Raw genomic sequence first — 27,373 nt, 5'->3', positions numbered from 1 at the left:
GCGACATACTCTCTGAGGGATTCACCAGCTTTTTGTCTCACTGTTTCCAGATAGCTCGTCTTCCTATCTGCTGGCACCCCGGCTACGAACCGGCTAATGAAGCGGGTGGCCAGATCTCCGAAACTTTTAATGCTTCCGGCCTCCAGGCTGTTGAACTATGCCCTCGCTGGTCCCGAGAGCGTTGTTGGGAACACCTTGCACATCAGAGCATCTGATAGAGTTTGCAACTCCATGAAGGTCTTATAGTTCATGACATGCTCTCTCGGGTTACCAGCCCCATTATAGGCCGCCATAGGCGGCATCATAAACTTTTTGGGAACGGTCTCCTGCTGCATTAACTTTGAGAAGGGAGAAGAAGTAGGCAAGGAGGTTTGACTCTGATCTTTCTTACCTAACTCGGCTAGGAGCTGCTCCTTCAACCTTTTCAGCTTTTGGTTCATTTTCTCGTCTTCCGGGCTGGATCTTTTGCCCAAACTACATTCTTCCTCCTCTGTTTCAGTTCCCGTTTCCCTGGTTGTTTCAGCAGAATAGTCGTTCACCTCTTCATTTTCTATCAACTCTCTTGCCCTTCTCCCATGAATTCGGGCCTCCGGTTCTTCTTCTTCTCTGGCATCGTGGTTGTTAGTTTGGAGGCGGGCAGAGGTAGGTTGGGGTTCATCGGTTCTGGGTTCCTCCACTACTGGGAGTGAGTTTATTAGGGTGCTAAGTCCCCTTTGTTGCATTATCTGCCCCAACCAGTGAGCAGTGGTTTGTAGCTGGAGAGCCATGGTTTGAATGTCTTGGTTAGACAGGGTCATGGTGGGAGTATTCCCTGCCAGGCTTGGCGAGGGATTAAGAGAAATAGGTGTTTGGTTATTCAACGTTGTAGGGCTAGAAAAGGAGAACTGCTGCCCATCTTGGGCAGAGCTCAGGTCATTTGGAATATTAAGGTTACTTTCTTGGTGGTTTGCCATCGTGGATCTCAGTGGGTTTTGAAAGTGAAAACTCCGGTGATGAAAAGATCTCCTTCGTTTCCCACAGACGGCGCCAATTGATGATCTGAGATCCAATAGAATAGGGTTTTACAAGGGTTTTGTATTACTGAATAAGGCTTAAGCTTTCTGAGGAGGGGACTCCTCTTTTATACATTGTCTTGCTTGCTGGTGACGTGTAAAGGTCTCTCCAGGATTGGGCCACGTGTCTCTGCCATGCGGATTCGGAGGTACTAGGGTATCAGCCGCCTGCTCCATGCGTAACGGCCTCTGATTCTCCTCGTGCGTACGTTCGAGCGGATATGCCAGGCTGTCTGGTGAATATTTCTTTGGATCCTGGGCTGGGCCGAGAGTTGGGCCAGACGCTAAGCCTGAGTGGAGAGGGCCTGCTTCGTGTGGGCCAGGCCGACTTGAGTGAAGAAGATGGGTCGAGCCCGGCCTTGAGGGTTGGATGAGCCAGGCTTGTTCTGTATATCAGGTGTGTGGGCCTCTACGTCATGGGCCTTGGGCTGTGGTCAAGCCCCTGGTCCGGGGTGAAGGAATCCAGCGGTCATCACTCTCGATCTCATCTTCCAGCTACCGACATTCCTCTGTTGTATGTTCGTAGCCTTCATGGAAATGGCAATCCTTGATCCTATCTCATTTTTCGGCTCTATCAAGATTGAGCTTGAGAGGCCACCTAACCTCCTCGTCGTTTTTTCTGATTCACATCAGAATACGTGTTTGTGAGTCATTCAATAGAGTATAATTTTTATACTTACTTTGGTCATCCCTTCCCTAAGAGATTGCGTAACTTCTTTTATCTCTTTTATATACTCGCCTCTCTAACTTTTATTTTTTCTTTTAACTCATCTTTTTGTCCTCTCTCAATACTTGAACTTCTTTATTCACCATAATATAGTTCTGACCTTTATCCATTAGCTGTTGGTACGTAGCGACTGGAATCTTGATTAGGAAATCCATGAACTTGTCATTGCGTATTTCTTTCTGTAATACTTCGCATGCTATCTCATGATTTAATTCCTCTACTTATATTGTTTCTGCATTAAACTGTGAGATAAAACTTTTTAAAAACTCACCCTCTCCCTGGTGGATCTCTCGCAAATTAGAGGAGAGGTTTTTAGAAGGTATACAAGTTATAAACTTGAATTTAAATAACATAGCAAACTGCGTAAAATTCTGAATTAAACCTGGGCTCAGATGTTGGTACTATTTTTAAGCCAAATCTGTGAGTGTTGACAGAAACACTCGGCATAACATGAAGTTATTGACATATTGAAGCTACATGGTCGTCCTAAAGATCGCCATATAACTTTTGAGATTTGTTGTTCCATCATATTTATTCAAACTTAGCAACTTGAACTTGGTTGGGAAAGTTTCTATTAAGATTTCTTCTGATAAGGGTAAGACACCATCTAGGCCATAGTCTTCTTTCTTCTCTTTTTGTTACCTTTGGACAGCCCATATCAGCTTTCAGTCGACATCCTTTGGAGCATCGTCTGGTGACTTTTCTTCTTCAAACTTGGCCTTTCCTTTGAGCCATGTCTGGATCATCTCTGTCTGAGGCCTTGGGGGTACCAACACAGACTTTCTCACTTCCTCTAGGAGCCATGAATGATGCATCATTCTGAGCTTTATATTGCTCGAGAGTAGCTTGCAACATTTTGAAATATTGGAGTATTTGCTTATTAATTATATCATTGTGATCTGCTTCATTTATCAAAGGGAGTATGTTTTGTCCACTATCCGGAGTAGAAGAAATGATAGCCCTCTTATTAGTAGCAATCTTAGCAACAGCTCGTAAATTATCGGTCATTTCGAGAAAGAAAAGACAGATTTTTTTTTAAAGAAAAAGGAATAAGAGACCGATTTTAATCCAGATGAACAAAGAGAATTCAACGGATATCTCAGCAATAAAACCAAATGATATTGCTAAAACAAAGTAAATGATGTAGCTGAAATAGAGCTGTGTTGTGATTAGTCAATCTTGCAAGAAAGAGAATGTAAGGTAGTTGGCGTCTACAACAACCACTCTGATGCTCAATCAGTAAACTGAAGAATGAGGCGAGTATAAGGAGTTGCTTAGAACTCAAGAGTAGTAGTGTAACAATTGCGTATCTTTGTTTTTGTGATAGTTAGCTTTTATACTGTAAAAAGATGAAGTCAATTATAACATTTCCTGAAAATTCAGAAATGATGTGGCCAACCAATCAATAAGGGATCTCGTCGGTTGATTGATCGGTGATTTCGCGATTACAAACGTAATGAGTATCTGTTGTATAATATCGGTAATAGTAATTTTATGTGAAGACTCGATATTTCCTGAATAGGGCGAGTGTTGGTGAAAAATGGGGTGCTACGGTATCTAAGTCTTCCTTTATTCGGTTAGAACCTTGCCATGTGACCCTGTCTTATAGTGATAGCTCACGACCTGCCTTGAGCGATTATTATGCAATATCATTGACTATATAAATAATTTAAGAGAAAAAAATTACTATTTAGTTTCTATATTATGGAGTAATTTATTAATTTGCTTCTCAATTTTGAAAAATACATTAATACGTTTCTAATATTTTAAAAAATCCACTAATTAGTTTCTCTATTTATTTTAACTATTAAGTATTTTATTATTTAGTTCTTATAGTTTTAAAAAAATTTATTAATTAATTTTTCAATTTTATAAAAAATTATTAATTAATACTATTATTTTAGGATATTTTAAATTTTTTTATAATATTTAATGGTTAAAATTAACGTAATTAATAAATTTTTAAAAACATCAAAAACTATTTTAATATATATAACAAATGGTAAAATTTTTATAATTTAAATACCAGATATTAGAATTTAACAAAAAATAAACTAAGTTTTTATGGTAACTTTGTTTTTACAAAATGGTTATTACTTTGATGCTAATTTTTTACCGTTACATGAGCTGTTGAAGGCATATAACATTCTACAATACAAAATATGAATATAGTTTAAAAATAAAGTAATTATAAGATTAATAAACTAATATTATATTCGTAGCATAATTTTTTTCATTATTAAGAAATATAATTTTTTTATTATGTTTTCAATTATAATTATTTATATGATAATTTTTTAAAGTTTTTAAATTTTATTCAATCTCTAAATTTTAAAACGCTTATTAATAAGCGTCTTTTTTCTTTTTCTCTTAAAAAGATGATATTCAATCTCAATCTATCATCGTTTCCATAACCAGCAAAGAAATAATATCAATCTCAATCTATCATCGTTCCCATAACTAGCAAAGAAATAACAAACTTGTTGGAGACTCCTTATTCGCCCTCACTTATTAAAACCAAATCAAACGCCATTGAGATGAGGAGACTAATCTTCTGATCATTCAGTCCTCCGGCAAAATAGGCAAAGTCTAAACTTGAAGATTATTCATTGCGGAGGAGGAAGACGCTCAAGCACACAATTCGAAGCTTCAAAATAAGAATAAGCTCAATTTCAACCTCAAGCACACCAAGAGAGAAGGCAGATTGTGTGGTGATAGGAGCAGGTGTTGTGGGCATAGCACTGGCGAGAGAGCATGCTCTCAAGGGTAGAGAGGTATTAGTGGTGGATTCTGCCTCGAAATTCGGCGCCGTTACCAGCTCTTGCAATAGCCAAGCCATTCACGTTGGCATCTATTACCTGCCCAATTCCCTTAAGGCTTTGTTTTGCGTGAGGGGAAGGAATTTGCTCTATTCTTATTGCTCTGAACATGGGATCCTACACAAACCGACAGGCAAGCTCATAGTCACCACTTCACATGCGGAGATTCTAAACCTGTATCAGCTAATGAATCGTGCGGCTCAGAATGGGGTGGACGGCTTGAGAATGTTGGAGGGTTTTGAAGCCATGAAAATGGAACCTCAATTGCAATGCCTCAAGGCTTTATTTTCCCCTGCTCCTGGGACTGTCGACGTGCATTCTCTTATGCTCTCTTTAATGGTAATGAATACCTTTTGCTTTTTTCCTTCAAAGCCCACCATGTTGCAAAGCAAATCCCAACCTGGACCCTCTTCGCAATCACTGATTTAGCCCCTTCAGCCTTTATTGGTTGCAATCTGTCGGCCTCGTTGGCCTTGATGTGATTGAGGAATTCTTTAAAAGCTGGACTAATGTTGTACTGTGCAGGCTTAGGACTGATGTGGCTCCATCTATAAGGGGACAACACCAACAACTAAGTGGCTGTGAAGGAGAAAAGCAGGAGAAGATAAAAAGAAAAGGCAATGAAAGAGTAAGAGGGAGAGAAATGAAAGGTTAGATTTAATAAGAGAAATGAGTATTAATTGAGTTGATAAGTGTAGTTTAATCTTATCTCAATGCATAAGAAGGATCCGCACGTTTTAATATATTAGAAAAATTATTATTTAATTTTTATAATATAAAAAAAATTAACCTCTCAATTTTAAAAAAATATTAAAACATTATTTTTAACGTTTTAAAAAGTGTATTATTTAATTTTTTATTAATTTTTATCTTTAAATATTTTATTATTTAATTTTTATAATTTTAAAAAATTTATTAGATAATTTTTTAATTTTTTTAAAAATTTATTAATTAATTTTAATATTTTAAAACTTTTTATGATATTTAATAATTAAAATTAACAAAAAAAATTAACTAGTAAAATTCTTAAAATATTAAAAATATTCTAATATATTTTTTAAAAATAAAAAATTAATTAATAAATTTTTTATATCATAATAATTAAATAATAATTTTTTTAAATATATTTTTTAAAAATCAAAATATTAAAAATTTAAAAACTAAATGGGAAATCTCCCGGTTTCCAATTAAAGGACTTGAAAGAAGTGCAAAGTTTCATGTGGTAGAATATCCGTTTTCAAGTCCTATATGACGGGAAACGCTGGGCTTTCCGATTTGAGTCCAAGTAACGACCCAAAATGAACAGATAAAACGAAGAAGAGACCCTCCTATCCACTGAGATGGAGGATTCGAAACCCAACCCAACGACAAAGATCCCCTGCTCGCTTGACTAGATATCCAATTGGCGCAACAATTAGTTGTTCTGGGAACATAAACAGATCAGGCAGAATGAACTGCCATGGCCATATAACTCTTGATATCTTGAATAATTGGCTCAAGCTACCAAAGGTCTGGAAGAAGGAGGACTAAACAATCATCTTATAAGCTGCAGCCAGTCTGTCTCAAAGCAAAGCCCCTATTGATTGCAAAAAGCATTGTCGATTTGAAGCCTACATTTTCCGCAAAAAGAGGAAAGAAGCAGCGCCACCATCAAAATTCCTCGACCCATGAGCCAGCCATGCCATGCCGTTCAGCGAGCCTTAAGACACAGCGGAGCAGGAATCAGGTGCTAAGCTCTATTGAAATGTATTTAAATGATGTATAATTGAATTTGCGATGTTTTTGGATGAGATGATTTGTATTCATGGTGAGTTTAAATTTATGTATTAGATATTAATTTAATATTTATTTCTGTTCGTGTAAATGATTAATTAAGCACTTAATGTAAAATTTTCATTATATTTTTTTATAAATTTTTGTACGTTCTTATTTTAAAATAGAATTTAAATATATTAATCGGCTCTAGACTATAAATTAATGGAGTTTGTAGAGTTTGAGTTCAGAGAAAGGGTGATTTTTGCTGATATTTTATCTGTTGACGTCCCTAGCGGGCGGGTGCCGTATAACGAGTTCATATTGAAGCCTCACTTTTCTCCGTCTCTCGATCCAAATTCTGGAGTGCTCAGATAATCTTCAGTTTGTCTTTCCTCTGATCCAAACAGGTGATTGGATTCTACGAATTTCCTGAAATTGCTTCTGCATTTTTTTTTCAATCTTAGCATCATTTCAATTGAATGACGTAGTTCTTGAATTTAGGGTAGTTTTAGATGAATTAAGGTGTATTAAAGATTCATTACTGGTTCATAAGAACTTCTAGTTTTCATTTCATTTTATGTAGAATTGTTGAATGCTTCTCTTATTTCTCTTTGTAATAGTACTATGGTTTATGGGTAATTGAAGTGTCGTAGTTTTATTCTAGCTGTATTAGCTAAGTACCAGGAGCATCCAGCGAATCTGCGGTTGTGATTTAGTCATTCGTATCAGTTTACATTCGGTAACTTCTTACTTCGCTCTCAAATTATCTCTTCTCTCTCTGTTTTCTAACTCTTTTTGTCTGTTGTTTTCCTGGTAAAAGAACAGTAGTTCTGAACTACTGATCCATCTCTAAACTCTAGCATCTATAAATATTCCTTTTTTTTTCCCACAAACTCTCAAATACCTTTTATTTAATCCTGTTTCCATAAATGCTTGATAACTCATTTTAAATTCATTTCTGCAATCCCGGAAATTCTTTGAAGAATTTCTTCAAGCACTGTAGGTGCATACTAGCTTCTAGGAGTTGAAAATTTCCATTCTTGATTCTTGAATTCTTCCTTCTCCCCCCAATTCTCAATTTTCTTGATCCCATCTTTTGATTAGCTGATATCTCTATACAAATATGGATTGCATTCCTTTGGGTCACAAAAACCTTGTTAGAATTGAATGATAGAAGAGGTAAAGGTCTGTGTTTATGGTATGAAGAAAACTATTCACTCAGCCACAAATGTGACAAGACACCGTTATTTGTGACCATCATTAACGACGAAGAAGATAAACAGAACATCGAGTGTCTATAGATTCAAGATACAAATGAAAAGATGTTGATGTTGAAGAAAATCATTTGTTCTATGATGAGAAACTAAAAAGTAGAAACTTAGTATTCTTGATGATTAGAAAGAATGGCATCCTTCATATCTTGGTAAGCGTCCTGCAACCTATCAGATTTTTTACCAAAATTTCAAGCGTAGGTGTAGAGCAAGAAGAAACCATAGGAACAAAGAGGATGGGGAAAAGAAGAATTCTCAATTGAAAGAAAAACTCATTTTCAATTTGTTAGCTCAAAGCAATTGTTAATCGTAATAAAATCTACTATAATATGTAGACACCCTATGCTTATATGAGGAGTATTTATAATTCTACTAACATTAGAATTAGGAATCATAAATCCCATACTAATTTTAAATACTAAACAAACTCAAAATAGCAAATGATAAACCTAACTATTAATATTCTTAAATAATTGTAATAGAAACCCTGAACATAGATTTCTGAACTTCCTAATTCTCGAATGAATATAATTCTTAAGTTGCATAAGAATCTTCATCTTTCCATATTGCATTACTCTCCTCTGATTTGAGAAAACTCCTCAAGTGCTATAGTGCGGAAGAATCAAGAACCAAATGAGTAGAACTCATAGATATCTTATCTTCTTGCACGGCAACAAAAAGGTTGAAACAAAGAACTCCATTTTTTTCTTCGTATCTCTAGAAACATTAACATGTAAAATTAGTCACAAGTACAAACTTTGCAATTGAGAGACTCTTCAACTCAGTAGGGACACTTGAACTTGAAAATCTTCAATTTTTATTATTGTTTTCTTAGCTTGATTTAAAAAAAAAATTCCATCGATTCTCCATGTCTGGATTTTCTTTCTTCATTTTCTAAGCTAGTATTCTCGAGCTTTTCTTGCTTGTCGTCATCGCCTTCTTTGTTTAGAAACATATTCCTGAATATGTGAAGACCCCACAACCAAATCTTCAGATTCTTCAATATCAAACCGGTCTTTTTGTTCTTTCAAGCTACTTTTTGGATTTAAGTTTCCCTTTTCATTCAACAGTACTGGATTGCATATAGAGAAAACAGCGGTTCTGTGATCATTTAAAGAAATACCCAAATATTTCACTGCATGTTGCTAGTAAGTCCTAACCTTGTTAGCACAACTGTCAAGTGCTCTTTCTCCCAAATTACGAACAGCAGGTAGAACTTTCACATTACTCTTCATAATGGCCAAAAGAGGAGAAAGCAATTCTGGAGAGATATCTTCACTTTCTTTTAAGATAAGGTTCAATATGGCCTCCATGAATAAAAATATGTCTCCAAGTGATAATCCCTGATAGCGTTAAAGAAATGCTGAAACATCTCAACTGTCAATCATTACATTTAAGATCCAAAATCACCCACATGATTGAACTCTCACAGTTTCTAGAATCAAAGGATATTTATTCGTACGATCAACTAGACTTGCCTGTCATATTTTCAAGTGCTGAGACAATCATTTGAAAAACATCTTTCATCTGATCATCATCATAAAGAGCATTTGGAACAAATATTCTGGTTATTTCACTAATGCAGGAGGCAACTGCTACTTTATTATCAAAATCAAAATGCCAAAAAAGTTACTCTGCGACTAATGCTTTCATAGATGGGGCAACTGCACTTTGCTTGATCTTGTATGGAACTTTTGATAAGCAATTCTTGACTTTGCAGAGAAGAGGAAGTAGTTCATCAACCAAATTTAAAGGGTTAACAAGCTAGTCCCAGCTTCCATTCTTGTCTATGTCATCGGTTGGAATCTAACACCATTGGAACCCCAGAAACCCACCTCGCCAAAAACATAAATTTCTGCCTTTAGGAGTCTGTTTTACCAAAATGTGGATGCTAAAATCAAAATCAGCATGTCAAAGTTAACAAAGTAGGGTCTTCTAGATTTTTTTGCTGACATGTGATGTCGCACAGGCAGACTTATGTGACGTGATAGGATATGGTGCAAGCAAGTGTAAGAAAAACTAGTAAGTTCAACTGGTTATTTTTGTACAAGCTTTAGATTCTCTGATTGTAATTATAATGATCTCAAAGTAGAAATAAGGGAACTGAAGCAAATTTCCCCCAAGGCTTGACATACTTCCAAGGATAAACTGAGTCCTGATATGGATGGAAAGATACTTCCATGTGAATGTCAATCATAACTTTCTTTTCTGGATTCACTCTCAAATGTTCTCTTCTTTTCCATCTCTCTCTCTGTTTTCTAGTACCTACCCTGTTCCCTGTTCTTTTCCTGGTAAACAGACATATTTATGAACCTCCTATATGATTATTCTTATTGTGAGCTTGACATGAATTGTACAGATAAAGAGGATTGGTGTAGGTCCATAGCTATAATCGAGGTTTTGATTTTTAATTTTAATTTCTTCTGGCTTCAGGGTCATGAATGAAGGTGGGTATACTGTAGAAGTTACAGGCCTCTCTCCCAAAGTTACCGAGAAGGTTCTCTGCGATTGTTTCTCCTTCTCAGGTACAATTGAACATGTTGAGATTGTTAGGTATGCCATTTTTTTATCAATCAATTGGTAACTTGCATTTGCTTATATTGGAAAATTCCGTTGTGTGGATGAAACAGATCCATTGATTTTCCCTGTACCGGATATGTAACATTCAAAGATGCCTATGATCAAGAAACTGCTGTCTTACTCGGTGGGAATATTGGCCGAATAATCGTTGCTGGTTATCCATTTAGCATCATCTGCATTTTCAGCTAGTTTGTTTTGGTTACATGTTTCATGAATAAACCCATAAGAATAAGTACAGATCTTCATGCTGATGCTGTCTATCTTTTCTTTTCTTTTCTTTTCTTTTTTTATTGATATCATGCTGTCTATCTAGCTAGCATAGAATTTGCGAGATGTGTTTTCAACAATGAAGCAATGATTAGAAAAAGACAGAATAAAGGAAATCATCTTTTGGGAAGAATTTTCTTTTTCTCTTCAACAAGTTTGAAATTAACCCTAATTTCCCTTGGCTCATCTTTAATCTGGTGAACAGGTCTAGAAAATAGCAATTCCTAGAATTTAGACTGCAGATAGTTTATCTCCTTCTTACCTCTATCATATATATTTTAAGATGATGTACTTAATATAATTAAAAGCAATAAATTTTTTTATAGTACTTTCCATTAATATTTAAGTTACTAAACTATTCTTATAATTAATGAATTTTATTTTTCTTATAGATATTAAATAGAGGCATATTAGTAAGCTAATAAATAAACTACTTTTTCAAAAGAAGAAAGTAAATCGTCTTTATGGGATGGAGGGAATAGCCTTTTTTTGTGTGTGAAATGTAAGTGGTATTAACAATTTTAGCATTATTTTTCTCCAATTTGTCAGAATTTATTGCTTTCAATTAATTTTAAGCAACTTAACTACAAAGTGGAGTTGCTGTTTCATGTATGGATATTTCCATCTAGCGCTTTCTCTCATCACTTGTCAACCTCCTAATGGGCCATTTTGTTAAAGCATGAGTTCCTTGGTATCTTTCTGTAGTATATGTTGTCATCTAACATGGATTTACTATCATAGAGGCTTTCCTAGATTATTATTATTTTTTTTTACGAAAAACTGCAGGTCCAATTCTAGTTTGATTTTGGTGCATGTCATTTATCCTTTGTGATGGCTGCATTAGATAACATGCAGTCTTTAATTTTATTTTGTCTCTTTGCTGATATTTGTTACTAACTAAAGATTTGTCTGCCTTTGCCTTAGGGTGCAACAATTATGGATCAATGTGTATGCATAACCCGCTGGGGACACTATGCAGATGAATTTGATTTTTGGAGAGGGTCTTCATTCATCAAGACATCAAGGGAAGAATATGAAACTGAATCAACTGTATACTATGCCTGCTATGTCTATGTTGTTGTTACACTAAGATCCACATGAACAAGTATTTTTTTTTTAAATTCTATATCATTCTCAAATAAATTAATCTTTCATCTTGAAGCAGCCTCCACAAAGAAGTAAATATGTTCCTAGTGCTGGAGAAGCGGTAACAGCGTCTCAGGAAGTGGTCAAAACTCACCATATTCTGTATGCATCAAGTTACTGCAACTGCAGCAGCTAAGGTTGCTGAACTCATTTTTGTAGGCATGGAAGCTGTTAAAAGCTGTGGATCACAAGTACCATGTCTCTGATATGACCAAATCAGCAATCTCAGCAACAGGAAGAACAGCTGCAGCAGCAGCAGCAGCAAACACTCGTTAATTAGCTACTTCTCATTTCTCAATGGGCGCTCTTTGGTTGTCAGATGCTGTGAATCGAGCAGCCAAAGTTGCCATTGATGCAGTGTATTAAAATATGATTCACATTTTAAAAATTTTATTAGTTTAATCGATAAATATTTTATTATTTATTCTCTACATTTTTTAATAATTCATTAATTTGTTGTTCATATTTGTAAAAAATTTATTAATTAGTTTTTATATATTAAAGATATTTTAGATTTTTTTATAGTATTTAACGGTTAAAATTAATAAAAATTAATTAATAAATTTTTTAAAATATTAAAAATATTTTAATTTATTTTTTAAAATAGAGTGACGAATTAATGAGTTTTGTTTATTTTAGGAGAGAAATAAAAGGGAAGTGTTCACTACAATTCTGTGTTCTCACAGTTTTTTATTTTTTATTTTGGTATGGCATGATTGGTCTGGGTTTATCATCAGCTTAATGTCTGAATTGTTACCGCTACAACTGATTTCAGGCTTTCCTCACTAAGCCCTATATTAAAATGTCAGAAAAGGCCTTGCAACTGAAGTGCAACCAATGAAGGACGCAGCGAAGCTTCTTCCTAGTCTAATTCATATGATTTCAGCTTAATAAGCGTCCTAATGTCACTTGATGGTTCAGTCAAGTGCATCTTATTTTAAATGTTTGACTTTACTGCCCAAACATGTCACCCTCCCTTTGTGGGGAAGTAATAAATATAGACTTTTCACATCTGTACGATTTGAATGATCTCAGATCCATTTATAAATGACGGTCCTCATTACCCCCTTAGCAAGTCACCTTCCGAGTAAAATCACTCAAATAGGTTCCAGTCCGAACAAAATTACGTATCAGGACTATTGAGATGATACAACTGCTTCGCACAGAATAATTCTATGCTACGTCGCAGTCTCATCGCTGGACTCACATCTCACGTCCCTCCGGTACGCGCCCAAGTCCGACCCGCTTTCATTTTCCCTGAAACAAATCTCTTACCTCTCCAAATCTGTCTCATCTTCTCCACTTCTGATATAAAAGAAGGCAGTTGTAGAGATCGTTGATTGAGCGGGTTTGAGGCATTTGTTTTGCTTGTAGGATGGACACAGTGTCGTTACGGGTTCCGTACAGGAACCTGAAAAAGGACGTGGAGGTGGAAATGGTGGGTGTTGAAGAACAGCATCACTATCCGATCCAATTGGATAATTCTCCTTCTTCTTCTGCATCTTCGCTGAATTATACTTCGCAGATCCCTAATAGTGACTCCAGTTTCTCGGTTAGATCTAAAGCGACCAAACATTATAGCTTGATCACTCTCATTCTCAGCTGTACGGTGGCCGCCGGCGTTCAATTTGGTTGGGCCTTGCAGCTCTCTCTTCTTACTCCTTATATACAGGCGAGTAAAGCTGGTTGTTTAATCCGTGTGTGGCAGGTCTTTTAAATAATTAGTGTATAAATAATAAGTCGTGTAATTTTATTTCCTGTTGAAGTATTTATTTGCGTGCACGATTCATTCTAGTTCAAATAGGGTTTCTAAATGGATTTTGTGAATTGATTTCTTAAAAGGCTGAATCATAGATGAGAGAGAACTGGCTGATCTTACAATTGTTTGGTATGCGATTTAGGAATTGTGCTTCCGAGAATATGTTATGGTTTTCTTTCTAATGAGCAAGCATCGTTAGAGATAGAAGTAGAAACGTTATAGACTTGTTTCTTAAGTAGGTGATATGCTTGGTGCAGTAAGGAGGCAACTGATTTATAATGAACTGCTGATTCTAACATATTGGAGAAATGTTGTATGAATTTTCTTTATCAATTGAAGGAAGAGTATTTATGTTTCTTATATTTTGATCAGTTTATGTGGTTGCAATTAACTTCCATCATTGTTTATTTTACTTAGCTTTGTCTGTTTTTGTCATCTATGTAATATTAATTCTTTTTCATGTGTTGATACATCTTTTCATTTGGTTTAACTCTATTTCACTTTAACTGGTTGTTGCAGACTCTTGGCATTGAACATGCCTTTTCATCATTTATTTGGCTTTGTGGCCCTATAACAGGTCTTGTGGTATGTTATGACAAGTAATCTTTTATTTCTCTACTTTGTTGCTTATTTCATGAGTTTTAATGCTAAGTTTCCTGATGAACAATGATGTACTGAGTGCCTATCGTACTTTGTACTAAAAAAATCTGGTTTGTGGTCGTTAATTTTAATGAACTTTTTTGCTGATCTCCTGGCGTATACCTTTGCAGAAAAGTTAATAAATTGGATCAGAAGCAGATAGACATCTGCATTCATTTTCATTTTTATCCTTATTTTCATCTAAAACAAAGAAGCTACTACCCAGTTTTGGTAGAAGCAACTTATTGGGAAGGAACACTGCAGAAAGCTCCAACCCTTTCGTGTCTCTTTGCTTGAAGTGATCACCTTCATCTTGAACCTGCAACCTCTTGTTTGCATTTCCAGGACATTTATTAATGTGCTGTACCTGTATTCGATAATGGTCTTTCTTGATTATCATAAAACAAAATGCCAATTTTTTTTGGTGCTTGTTCCTTATTTTTCAGAATTAAACTATATTACTTGTTCTTTCTTTGCCTTTTGCAATGAGAAATCAAATGGTAACTGTAATGATTTTAAAACTTTGCTACAAATGCACTTTTCGCCTCTAGATTCAGCAGGCAGCCAGGCTGGCATGCTTGGAATTTTAAGAGAATTAAGATAATTTTACTTTTTGTGCTGTAATCTATTGAATTTTCTTGCAATTCATGCTGACCAAAATGATACTAGTTATACCTTATTCATGACAAAACATTTTTATCTTCCTGGTAAATGTTTGGTTGGTCTTGGATGTGATATGTGTTAAATTTAGTATAATAAAAGAGAGAGAAGACAATAACACAAGAAGATTTATGTGGTTCGGCTATGAGAGCCTACGTCTACGGACACAAAACCTCAAAGTGCTACATCTTTATTGAATTGTATTATCTCAGTTTCCCTATTTATGATGGAAGATCCAAAACATATGCGGTAAATGAAGGGATTCTCCAACTATAACAGGAATATATCAAATCCCATAATAATAGAAATATATAGGCATAATTATTCTATCTATTTAGGAATACAAATCCTATATTAAATATATTCAACTTTCTATAACATTCACCCTTAATTGTAGCTTGGAATCTTGTCAAATTCTAACAATATGGAATATAATTTTAAACGATATTCACACCAATTGATTGAATTAGCTTCTTCTTCTTCCTCCTTTGCTATTGCTTGATTTAAAGTTGTGTTGATTATTAGTTAAAATTAATTTTTAGGTTCAACCTTGTGTTGGTATTTGGAGTGATAAGTGCACTTCAAAATTTGGAAGGAGACGACCATTTATTCTTGCTGGATCTCTAATGATCTCAGTTTCTGTAAGTATTGATGGACCTCAAGTTTGATTTTAGTATCTACCACTACATATTATATCAGCTAAACTAAGTGTTGTAATTTAGGTGATAATAATCGGATTTTCTGCAGACATTGGATATATATTAGGGGATACAAAGGAGCACTGCAGGTTCATTTTTCCTTGCTGAATTCATTATTTTTCATTCAAAAAATATGGGGTTTGCTTACTATACTGTGTATGGAAATGTAGTACATTCAAAGGCACTCGAACGAGGGCAGCGTTTGTTTTTGTTATTGGGTTCTGGTTGCTAGATCTTGCTAACAATACAGTGCAGGTAAGCATAATATCTCTTTTTGCTTTTTGTAAATGATGTATGGAAAGCAGTGATAGTAATTGCAGTTGCATTATCTGTGAATTTATTACCTGTATATTTAAGCAAATAATGAGGCTTTTACTACTTGTAGGGACCAGCACGTGCTCTTCTGGCTGATTTATCAGGTGCCTTTTTTTCCAGCTAATAATATAATTAACAACATTTGTAATATGTGAAATTCTGGATGTTATCTCTTAATTATGGGTTCTTAGTGCTAAATGATTGTGTTATTTCTGTACCATAGGTCCTGATCAACGCAATTGTGCAAATGCTGTATTTTGTTCATGGATGGCTGTTGGAAATATTTTAGGGTTTTCTGCAGGTGCTAGTGGGAGTTGGAACAGGTGAAACTTTTGAAACAGTTTGTGGTGGTTAGCGTGCTTGTGCTTAGCCTTTTATGTTCTTTGCTTGATTTGATTGTTTAACATCAGTATCTATCTAAACCTGAAGAAACATCTTATCTTGCATGACCTAAGCATTGCTTTTTTTCAATTAACACATACTATCATTCTTAGGCTTTCATTATTTAATTTCTAACATAGATATTTGATTGATTGGTTCCGCTGATGTTCTAAGCAGGTGGTTTCCTTTCTTGATGAGTAGAGCTTGTTGTGAAGCATGTGGAAATCTGAAAGCAGCATTTCTTGTTGCAGTAGTGAGTTCCATCACACTTGGGTTTGGCTAAATGCTCTCTTATGCAGTTATTTTCTTCTTTTAATTTGCAGTAGTGTGGCTTAACCAATGGCTTCCTTGGTATGGACATTCGGGTAATTTTTGCCCACAGTCCCTCAACTTTGAGTGTATTTTCAATTTGATCACTTAACTTTAATTTCTTTCTTATAACTCCCTCAACTTTGATTTGATTATCATAAAACTCCTTTTTACCTAATATTGCAGGTTTTCAGGTTAATAAAAAAAAATTCATTCTCTTTCCTCCAATCTCTTTTCAATTTTATTTTTTATTTTTTCTCTTTGTTTCATAAAAAATACATATTAATAGGTTCAACACAAAAAAAATTATCAAAGTTTAAATTTTAAACTTAAATATTATTTATCTAATATAGTATTTACTTATTATAAATTTAAGGTATTATTATTATTGTTATTATTATTATTATTATGGTGATATTTGGTCATTTTAACCATTTTAATTGTTCTGCAATTATATGTCAGTACCCCACAATATATTTCAATTCGTGGAAACTTTATAACCATGTTAATTGCTAAACTTTAATAGATCATGTAAATCAAAGAAAAAACAAAAAAAAAAACTAGTGAATTAAACTAAATTATTTTTTATTATTTATTAATCATATCATATTACATTATTTTTTATTTATTTTATTTTTAAATGTCAATATTAAATCAATATTTTAACTAGATAAAATATTTAAATGATGTTTAATAATAATAGCTTATAGTAATTATAATATGAAAATAATAATAATATTTAATAGAATACAATTAAAATTGAAATTAATAATATTTATAGTAATATTTAAAATTTTTATGAATTAATTTGATTTAGTTAATATTGAATATTTATTTATTTAATATTTAATTTTATAAAAAAGTAAATGGATAAAAAGATTAAAAAAAATTCTAATTCTATTTAAAAGAATTAAAAAGTTAATATGTAATAAGCAAAAATAATAAAGAATATATTTTTATATGATGTGGTTAGTATAATTATATATCATTGTTAGTGTAAATATTTAAAATCTATTAAATTTTAATTAAAAGTTGAAACTATATGAGATGCAGGGAGAAAAATAATATTTTAATTGAATTAATCTAGAAATCTACGATAGCAGGTTAGAGGGAGTTTACTAATACTTAAATCAAAGTTGACGGAGTCTTAATGAATGATCAAATTGAAAACATGATAAAATTGAGGAACTAGGAATGAAAATTACCATGGACATTCTACCAAGGGTTTTGGGAACAATTATATCAGTTGAGTTTGTTTTGAAGTATACATTTGTCATGTGATTTCAGTGAGCTGGATGTAGAGAGCTCTTGTAGGTCTGCACTCTCCAATGTATTTTAGAGCCAAAATAAATACAAAATCAAAAAATCAATTTTGGTGGGAATTTCATTCCCCATGGTTGGATGCATGTTATTATTAAAATTCAGTACTAGCGCTTGTTAAAAGGTTTATGAAGCCTTGTGATTTAAATGCAACTTCCCCATGTATGAGTTGGCAAGGTCTTGGGTTTTCTGAAGACCTCAGAATTTTCTAATCTTTTACTGATTTTATGTTTTATTAGTTTACTCGAAGTGGTCCCTTTTCATCTAAGTTGCAAAATGACTTGCACAACCATAGTGAAAGGCAAGTACATTAAATAAATGTAGATAAGGATGAGAAGGCCAGATGAAAAGATTGTTTATGTAGAATGATAATATTTGTTGTTTTCTGTCATAATAGAGATTACAACCTATTTATACATGAGAGACGATATCTAAGTAGGAAGAAAAATCAAGTCTGATTATATAATCTCTAAGATTAAGCAACTAACTCATCTATCAATATTTACTTCCTATATTAATATATTTACTTCCTATAACCTATAACACTTCCCCTCAAGCTGAAGCATAAATGTTAATCATGCCCAACTTGTTACATATATACTCAACTCGAGTTCTATTTAGAGCTTTAGTGAAGATATCTCCTAATTGTTCTCCAGTTCGGATATGTCCTGTTGATATTATCTTTTGTTGAACCTTTTCACAAACAAAATGACAATCAATCTCGATGTGTTTAGTCCTCTCGTGAAATACTGGATTGGAGGCAATGTAGATAGCTGTTTGATTATCACACCACAACTTAGCAGACACCGAATTTGAGAACCCAACTACTTCCAATAGTTGACGTACCCACAAGATTTCACAAACGGCTTGTGCCATGGCTCGATATTCAGATTCAGCACTAGAACGGGAGACCACATTTTGCTTCTTACTTTTCCATGAGACCAAGTTACCTTCCACAAAAATACAATACCCAGTAGTTGACCTCCTATCAACCTTCGAGCCTGCCCAATCAGCATCAGAAAAACATTCAATATTTGAGTGCCCATGGTTACCATAGAATAGGCCTCGTCCTGGGGCCTCTTTAAGGTAACAAAGAATCTGTCCCAAAGCATCCCACTGGGCAACAGTAGGAGAGGACATAAACTGACTTACCACACTCACTGAATATGCAATATCAGGACGAGTCACCGTCAAATAATTTAGCTTGCCAACTAATCTTCTATACCTTTCAGGATCTGCAAATGGCTCACTGTCTTCTGTGGTAAGTTGAAGGTTAGGAGTCATTGGGGCACTACAAGGCTTAGCACCCAATTTTCCTGTTTCTGCTAACAAATCAAGAATATATTTTCTTTGAGATAAGAAGATGCCTTTCTTACACCACATAACTTCGATTCCCAAGAAATATTTCAATGAACCCAAATCCTTCGTATGAAACTGTGTTTTAAGAAATTCTTTTAGAGATGTGATACCAACAATGTCACTTCCTGTGATAACGATATCATCCACATATACTACAAGCAGAATTACTTCACTATCAAAATTTCTATAAAACACTGAGTGATCACACTTACACATCTTCATTCCAAACTGTTGGACCACCTCACTAAACCTGCTAAACCATGCCCGAGGACTCTGTTTCAAGCCATAAAGGGATTTTCAAAGTCTATAAACCTTGACTGACTCCCCTTGAGCAACAAAACCAGGTGGTTGCTCAATATAGACCTCCTCCTGAAGATCACTGTGAAGAAAATCATTTTTAATATCCCTTTGATGCAAAGGCCAATCATGTGTAGCTGCGAAGGAAATAAACAATCGAACATATGCGAGCTTGGCAACTGGGGAAAATGTATCAGAATAGTCAACTCCATAAGTTTGTGCATAACCTTTGGCCACTAAACGGGCCTTGAGGCGAGCAACAGATCCATCAGGATTTACTTTCACTGTAAACACCCATTTGCACCCAATAGCCCGCTTTTTTGGGGGCAAGGACATCAACTCCCAAGTACCATTAGTGTCAAGGGCCATCATTTCCTCTTCTATTGCAGCACGCCAACCAGGATGGGACAAAGCCTCAATAACAGTTTTGGGAACTGAAATAGAATCTAAAGCAGTGGCAAAACAACGGTAAAAAGAGGATAATTGATCATAAGAGACACAAGCTGAAATAGGATAAGTGCAAGTACGTTTACCTTTGCGAAGAGCAATGGGCAAATCCAAATCAGACAGTGAAGGATTAGTGGGAGCAGGATCTGTCGACGAAGAAGTGGGTAGCGGAGCGGAGTCAGAGTCCTCTAAGCATCTGGAATACACATGAAAGATGGGAGGGCGACCTGACACATGAGCGAAAGGTGTAGGAGTAGTCTGAGGAGACAAAGAGCGAACAATGTATAACAAAAGGTCATCTTTCTCATCTTGGGTGTTATAAACAGATGATGGCGGAAAACACGGAATGTACTCAAAGAATGTTACATCTGCAGACACAAAATACCAATTCGGATCAGGAGAAAAACAACGATATCCTTTTTGACGTCGAGAGTAGCTAAGGAAGACACATTTGAGTGATTTGGGATCCAATTTAGTAACCTGTGGACGAACATCACGAACAAAACAAGTACACCCAAAGATACGTGGCTCAATAGGAAACAAAGATTTAGTGGGAAATAAAATATTATAAAGGATATCACCATGCGATTAATCAAAAAATAAGCAGTGGATACAGCATCAGTCCAAAAATATTTAGGTACTTTCATTTGGAATAAGAGGGCTTTGGCTACTTCAAGAAGATGTCGCTTTTTTCTTTCGGTAACTCCATTTTGTGAAGGAGTGTCAACATAAGAGGACTGGTGAAGAATCCCTTTTTATAACAAATAAGATTGAAATTTCCTAGAGAGATACTCTTTAGCATTATCACTTTGCAATATACGAATGGGAACATTGAATTGGGTTTGGATTTCAGCATAAAATGCACAAAAAATAGAAAATAATTATGAAAGACTCTTCATTAAAAATAACCAAGTAGTACGAGAGAAGTCATCAACAAAAGTAACAAAATACTTAAAGCCAGATTTAGACACAGTAGGACAAGGACCCCAAACATCTGAATGTACTAACTCAAAGGGGGACGAAGCCCGTTTATTGACTCGAGATACTGAAGGCAAACAATTATGTTTGGCAAATTGACAAGACTCACAATCTAAAACAGACAAAGAATGAAACTGTGGATATAACTTCTTCAAAGCCAAGAGAGAAGGATGCCCCAAACGACAATGAACATCAAAAGGTGTTAAACGCGTGGAACATGCAAGTGATCTAGGTAGTTGCTGATCCAAGACGTAGAGACCCTCTCACGCCCTCTACCAATAATCTGCTTCGTCGAAAGATCCCGAAAAATACAGTGATCAGGAAAGAATGAGACACAACAATTCAATGCACGAGTGAGTTTACTAACAGAAAGCAAATTAAATACGAATTTAGGGAGACATAACATAGAGGATACAGAAAGAGAAGGGGTTAAGTTGACATGACCAGAACCCATGACAAAAGATTTATTACCATCAGCAAGAGTAACATAAGAAGTCGATGCATGAGACTCAAGATTGGACAAAAGGGTAGAATTACCTGACATATGATCGGTAGCACCAAAATCAATAACCCATTTGGAGGATGAAGACACAAGACATGCAATAGAGTTACCTGACTCGACAATTGCAATAGAGGAGGAATTAGAGGATTTCAGAGATGCCTGGTATTGGGTGAATTGTGCATACTCATCTTCAGATATCAAAATCCCCTGATCTGAAGGGCCTCAACTGCCATATGTGCCATTTGTGTGCGCTGATTCTTATTCTGTAGTTTTTGACATGTCTTCTTAGTATGTCCAGGTTCGCGGCAGTAATAACAAATGATTCCTCCTGAGTCAGAAGTAGAACCTATTTCCCCAGAACGCTGAGATCATTTACCACCATTAAAACCTCCCCTTTGCCCACCTCTATTATTCTGTCTGCCAGTGTCATTGCGGCTAACAAGGGCACTAGTGGGGTGTGAAGGAATTGAAGATTTTGTACGCAATACCCTAGTGAACACATCATGTAACGATGATATTTCAGAGTCAGAAAGAATTTGAGATTTAGCCGTCTCAAACTTTGGAGGGAGACCTGCAAGAAAGCTCATAACAGTCATTTGCTCTCGTTGAGCTTGTTGAGTTTTCACATCTGTACTAAAGGGCATCAATACATTAAGTTCTTCATAAACTCTTTTAAAATCCATAAAATAGGATGTCAAAGTTCTATCATTTTTCTCGGCTTGGTAAAACGCCATACACACATCATAAATACGGAAAATATTCCGTTTGCCAGAATACAGAAATTTCAAATACTCAATTAATTCTTTAACAAATTCACAGTGATTAATAAGACTAATCACCTCACTATGAATAGAATTTCGAATCTGCAGAAACAAACGAGCATCATCCCTCATCCAATCTCTACGAGTTTCATCAGTTGGAGGATCGTTGGTAAGATGATCATCCATTGCAATACTTCGTAAATAAATACGGATAGTCTTACTCCAATCTAAAAAATTAGATCCATTTAATTTGTGTTCCGTGATTTTAGTCATCATAGGAATCACATCAGTTACGGTGGTTTTAACTTCAGCCATCAGGACAACCAACCCAAAATAATCAAAATAACAAAGGATCAAAAGAACAGTACCCATGAACAGTGCCGATGAACAGTACTTGTGAACAGTGCCGATAAAACAGTACCGTGAACAGTGCCGATGAACAATACCCGAATATGAATAGTACCAAAAAACACCTTCACCCAACACTCGAACGGCAAACAAACCTCAGATCTGACAAGGGATCAGCGTGGCGACTCCAGTGATGGTGAGATCCAAATGTTACCCTTTATGCATAACCCAAATGAACGGAGCCCTAAGTCTCCAAAAAAATTTTAAAACTTGACGAGAGAGGAAAGAAAAAAAAAATCTCTACGAGAATGGCTCAGATATCATGTAGAATGATAATATTTGTTGTTTTCTATCACAATAGAGATTACAACCTATTTATACATAAGAGACGGTATCTAAGTACGAAGGAAAATCAAGTCTATGATTATACAATCCCTAACATTAAGCAACTAACCCATCTATCAATATTTACTTCCTATATTAACATATTTACTTCCTATAACCTATAACAGTTTAAAACTGCAATTATAAGAAATTTTGGCTGACAAGGAAAATGATGAAGTTGGAGACCCTTGCTGTTGAAAGTAGGAAACAAGGAACACTTGACATTTAAAATTCTTTTGTGAATAGAAAGAGGGAGCCACTTAGAGAGACGGATTTAGATATTCAGACAAGCTGATTAAATAAATAAATAAGAACCATGCAACAAATAATGGAGAGAAGCCAGCTAAATGCAAGGAGCATATGTTGGAGGTTTTTTTTTTGTTAAAGAGACATGATTAGGATTATAATTTACAAGGTACAGTTCATATTAATTTACTATTTGCCTTCCAATGATTTGTGATCATCAGTTGGTTTTACGTACATTTATTTCTTGTGGTTTGGAAATGAAGATGGATCCAGAAGCTAATCAGATCTCAATTGTTTCATGGTCATTGGGATTAAATAGTTTGGAAGGGTTATATTGCCAGCTGGCACCAATATTTCTATCATTTTACATGTGTCCAATAATTTGTTTGACATATGTGCAGGTATTCCTGACTCTGTGCACTCTTGTCACACTATATTTTGCAAGGGAGGTTCCACTTATTACAAGTGAGTCCCACCGCTTGTCAGATTCAGCTCCATTGTTGGATGATACTCAACAAAATGGCCTTGAGCTTTCAAAATCTAAGTCCGATAATTCTAATGGGAACATCAACAAAGGCATTGAACAGAATGTGAATCCAAAGCATGGCATTGCTAATGCCAACTCCATAGAGGATCAAAACGAAAGTTTAGGTGATGGACCTGGAGCTGTATTGGTTAATTTGTTGACAAGTTTAAGGCATTTACCCCCTGGAATGCATTCTGTGCTTGTTGTTATGGCTCTCACCTGGGTAAGCATTTTATGACAATTATTTCCAGGACTCCATGGTCCCTGATTAGCCTTAAGTTGATCACCTGTTTACTTATAATGCATATCTTCAAGGTTCCCTAAGGCCTGCCCTAAGAAAGTAGAGGGAGGACAGAAAATGTTAAGGGAAATGTAGAGGATGTGAAAACAAGAAAATAACTTTCGTGAGAAGGGAAGAAATTAATTGTTTTATGGAAGGTAGATTATGTGTTTACCCTTCCAGGTTTTTTTTGTTTCTTTTGAGATAAATTTATTATTGGGATATATTAGTAAATATTAGCATGTCCTCTCCAAATAAGTGGGTCCCATGTACTTTTTCCACTTATAGTTTCTGTCCTACCTCCCCCCCCCCCCAACCAAAAAAAAGGGGGTGGGGGGGGGGTGGGGAGGGGAAGATCTTTTCTTCCGTAGAAACATTACATTCCCTATTTCTTTTCCTTCTATTTTCCATCCTCCACAAAAAATAGCCTAAAGGTTAACTTTGTGATCTTTTTTCTTGCTTTCGAATTTGTTTATCTTTGTTAATTGTCCTTGCAATTATGATATGTGATGCAGTTATCCTGGTTCCCTTTCTTTCTGTTTGATACTGATTGGATGGGAAGAGAAGTTTATCATGGAGATCCAAAAGGAAATTCTGATGAAGCGAAGTTCTACGATCAAGGTGTCAGAGAAGGTGCATTTGGGTTGTTATTGAATTCAGTAAGAACTCAAAATTGAGCATCAATTGTTACATATTTTTCTTAGACACTGTCATATCTGGGTATTCTATTCTTCATGCCACCCCTTGGGGATAATGATTTAGTTACGAATTTCGAAATGGACATAATCAATGCTAAAATGCGAAATGGATTGAAATCGGGATTAGAGAGAGAGAGAGAGAGAGATTTAGTTACGAATTTCAAAATGGACATAATCAATGCTAAAATGCGAAATGGATTGAAATTGGGATTATAGAGAGAGAGAGAGTGTGTGTTCTTATTCTTAATAATTCTAAAATTTGAAAATTTTTGAACTTGAATAAAAAGATGAATAATAGAGATTCATACACTTTTAGGGACAGAATAGGGAACAAAGTTGGATACAAGAGGAAATAGGGAACTTAACACAATATTTGAGGATTTATTATAGAGAAAAAAAAAATAGGGTGAGAAAAAGAACTATAATGGAGCAGTGGAGAAAGGTAAAAGAAAAGGGATAAGAAAAGGTGGGGGGATTAAAAAATAATGCATATAAAAATGTGTTGCTTCTTTATAAGGTGCTTGTTCAAATCAAATTGGGTATAGCCTCATTAGTCATATTTTCTTTCTACAGTTACTTATATCTGCTTCATTCTGCTGTAGGTTGTTCTTGGCATTAGTTCCTTCTTAATTGAACCACTGTGTCAAAGGATGGGGCCAAGACTTGTATGGGCAATGAGCAATTATATTGTATTTGCCTCCATGACAGTCACTGCTATTATTAGCTTGATATCTATCAGTGAATATTCTGGAGGAATTGAACATGTAATTGGAGCCAGTGCATCAATCAGGATTGCTGCCTTGATTGTATTTGCTCTTCTTGGCTTTCCTCTTGCTGTATGTATATGTTTTATCAAAATAACCACAATATTTACAATTTCTTCCATTGAAAACTTGCACTGATTGTCATGTATTTCAGATTACCTATAGTGTTCCATTTTCAGTCACAGCAGAGTTGACTGCTGATTCAGGCGGTGGCCAAGGTTTGTATGGCTGTAAATTTGTTTAGGATCTCTTTCTATGTTTATTGAGTTCAGCAAATCAATCCTGATTTTCATTTTACTGCTCTACAGGTTTGGCAATAGGAGTTCTGAATCTAGCGATAGTTGTTCCACAGGTAGACAATTATTTTGTGATCCTTTTGTGTTTTTGGCGTTTCCTTTATCATTTTTGTTGGAATTGATGCTAAGTCTTTTACAGTTTAGGGTTCTTGTTCTATCTTTACTTCCAGGCGATAGTTCAACTCATTAGCTTCATATCATTTATCCTTTGCCCTTTGTTCTGGATATTACACGAAAGTTTATTTCACTTGTATTCTTGGTCTGTTCAGATGATTATATCCCTTGGTGCTGGTCCATGGGATGCACTGTTTGGTGGTGGTAATATACCTGCCTTTGCCCTGGCTTCTGTATGTGCTCTTGCAGCTGGCATCATTGCCGCTCTGAAGCTACCGAATCTTTCGAGCAGTTCTTTCAAGTCATCTGGTTTTCATTTTGGCTAACAACAGAAACACTAACTGAGTTTACACCGAACCTGCGTATGATCCTGAGGCACAAGTGATGCTCATTCATCCACTTTCAGAGAGATGGTTCTTTCATCATGCGTACGTATAATTTTCATATTAAAAGGACTATGAAATACATATTCTAATTCATTCATTTTTTCCCACATTGTGGGTGTATTTTATGGTGTAAATTGCCATTTGAGTTGAAAAGCCTATACATGCATAGGAAGGTAAGGGCTTGTCATAGTTGTAGTTTAGAATTCCAATCGCCATGTATTTGAGGCCTGCCTCTTTTTGTTTTCAAAATCAATTCTAGAGATATAATGGTCTAATACTCATGCAATTATTAGAAAAGTAAGATGGAGTTGTTAAATTAAGACTTGTATCTTGTTCTTTAGTTGCTGTTTTCTAATCTCTTAATCGGTCCACTACATCTTCCCAGTTTCCTTGTTTGTCCAGTCCCAGTAAAAAACCCCTATCAATAATGTGTTAAATAATATTGTTTTGTTACCTCAGCTTGCAAGCCATTGGTTGCAATTGTAGCTTATTAGGCATAGGTTATCACTTGAGGTGGTGTGGTACACCGTGCATAGCTTTTTCTGGGCCTGGCTGAATGCAATGCATGGGTGAAACAGTGGATAATTCCAACTGATTCTGTATGCCACGGCGATGCTGTCTCCATGACTGGAAATGCGGTGAGCTAGATCCTTACTTGGGAAGTTTGATGGACGCATATGTTATTATCTAGTTTTGTCCAGAATTTGTCAATCTTGATAGTCTCACCTAAATGATTTAGGTTCAAGACTTCTAGCTACTCCTATTTATCAAGTTTTGCTTCATGTTTTTTATAATATTCTACGCGTGCTTTTCTTTTTCTTTTTCTTTTCTTTTTTTGGAAAAGTGATCTCTCTTTTGTTGAGCTTCATTTTGATAATCAACAATTGGAACGTAATATGGGAGAAGTTGCAATCAATTCTTTCTGTAGTTCAGAAATATGATTCTCCTTTAAGCATTCTGGGTCAGATTTGGAATTCAAAGTTGCTTGTAATTTCGAGCATGAGCTGTGTCAATTGAGCTCCTTATAGTTAATCTATTTTTCTGGGGTACTTAATCGTTACTCTTTTTTTTATTTTTAACAATAACAAAAAGGGAGAAAAAAGTAAAATCGAGCAAACAGACTGTTAATGATGATGCAGTTGTTGAATTGAAGTTAACTTGATTGCTTGCTGGTTGAGCTCCAAGTGAACAATTGTGAAATTGGGTGGTTGGGCCATTTTATTCATGTCGGTCTTGCTATGTTAATTGGGGCACCATTGCCAGCTATGATTTGTGACTTCACTAATATG

At 35.3% G+C, this 27,373-nt stretch overlaps 1 protein-coding gene and 1 long non-coding RNA gene across 4 annotated transcripts; both read left to right on the top strand.

Moving 5' to 3' along the window:
* Positions 1-5,857: 5,857 nt before the first annotated feature.
* On the top strand, positions 5,858-12,037 carry LOC110616196. Of its 3 annotated transcripts, none has more exons than XR_002488165.2 (6): positions 5,858-6,324; positions 6,647-6,760; positions 10,058-10,149; positions 10,255-10,328; positions 11,396-11,576; positions 11,637-12,037. It is a non-coding gene; the product is annotated as an uncharacterized LOC110616196 (long non-coding RNA). The 3 variants fall into 3 exon arrangements; XR_006350847.1 differs by having other exon boundaries at positions 11,396-11,699; positions 11,777-12,037; XR_002488162.2 differs by having other exon boundaries at positions 5,862-6,324; positions 11,396-12,037.
* A 641-nt stretch (positions 12,038-12,678) lies between these two features.
* Positions 12,679-26,904, top strand: LOC110615332 (sucrose transport protein SUC3). Its single transcript, XM_021757176.2, has 14 exons — positions 12,679-13,289; positions 13,896-13,961; positions 15,218-15,316; positions 15,398-15,462; positions 15,544-15,628; positions 15,759-15,792; positions 15,912-16,011; positions 16,247-16,322; positions 23,422-23,769; positions 24,342-24,485; positions 25,127-25,360; positions 25,443-25,506; positions 25,597-25,640; positions 25,854-26,904. Exons 1-14 carry the CDS (start codon positions 12,993-12,995, stop codon positions 26,022-26,024), a joined length of 1,827 nt encoding a protein of 608 aa, XP_021612868.1. The 5' UTR covers positions 12,679-12,992; the 3' UTR covers positions 26,025-26,904.
* Positions 26,905-27,373: the final 469 nt, after the last annotated feature.

The sequence above is a fragment of the Manihot esculenta genome, chromosome 5 (genome assembly GCF_001659605.2).
Source record: "Manihot esculenta cultivar AM560-2 chromosome 5, M.esculenta_v8, whole genome shotgun sequence".
Classification (NCBI taxonomy): Eukaryota; Viridiplantae; Streptophyta; class Magnoliopsida; order Malpighiales; family Euphorbiaceae; genus Manihot; species Manihot esculenta.
The sequence above is the reverse complement of the archived record's forward strand: the minus strand, read 5'-3'. Positions and strand labels throughout refer to the sequence as shown.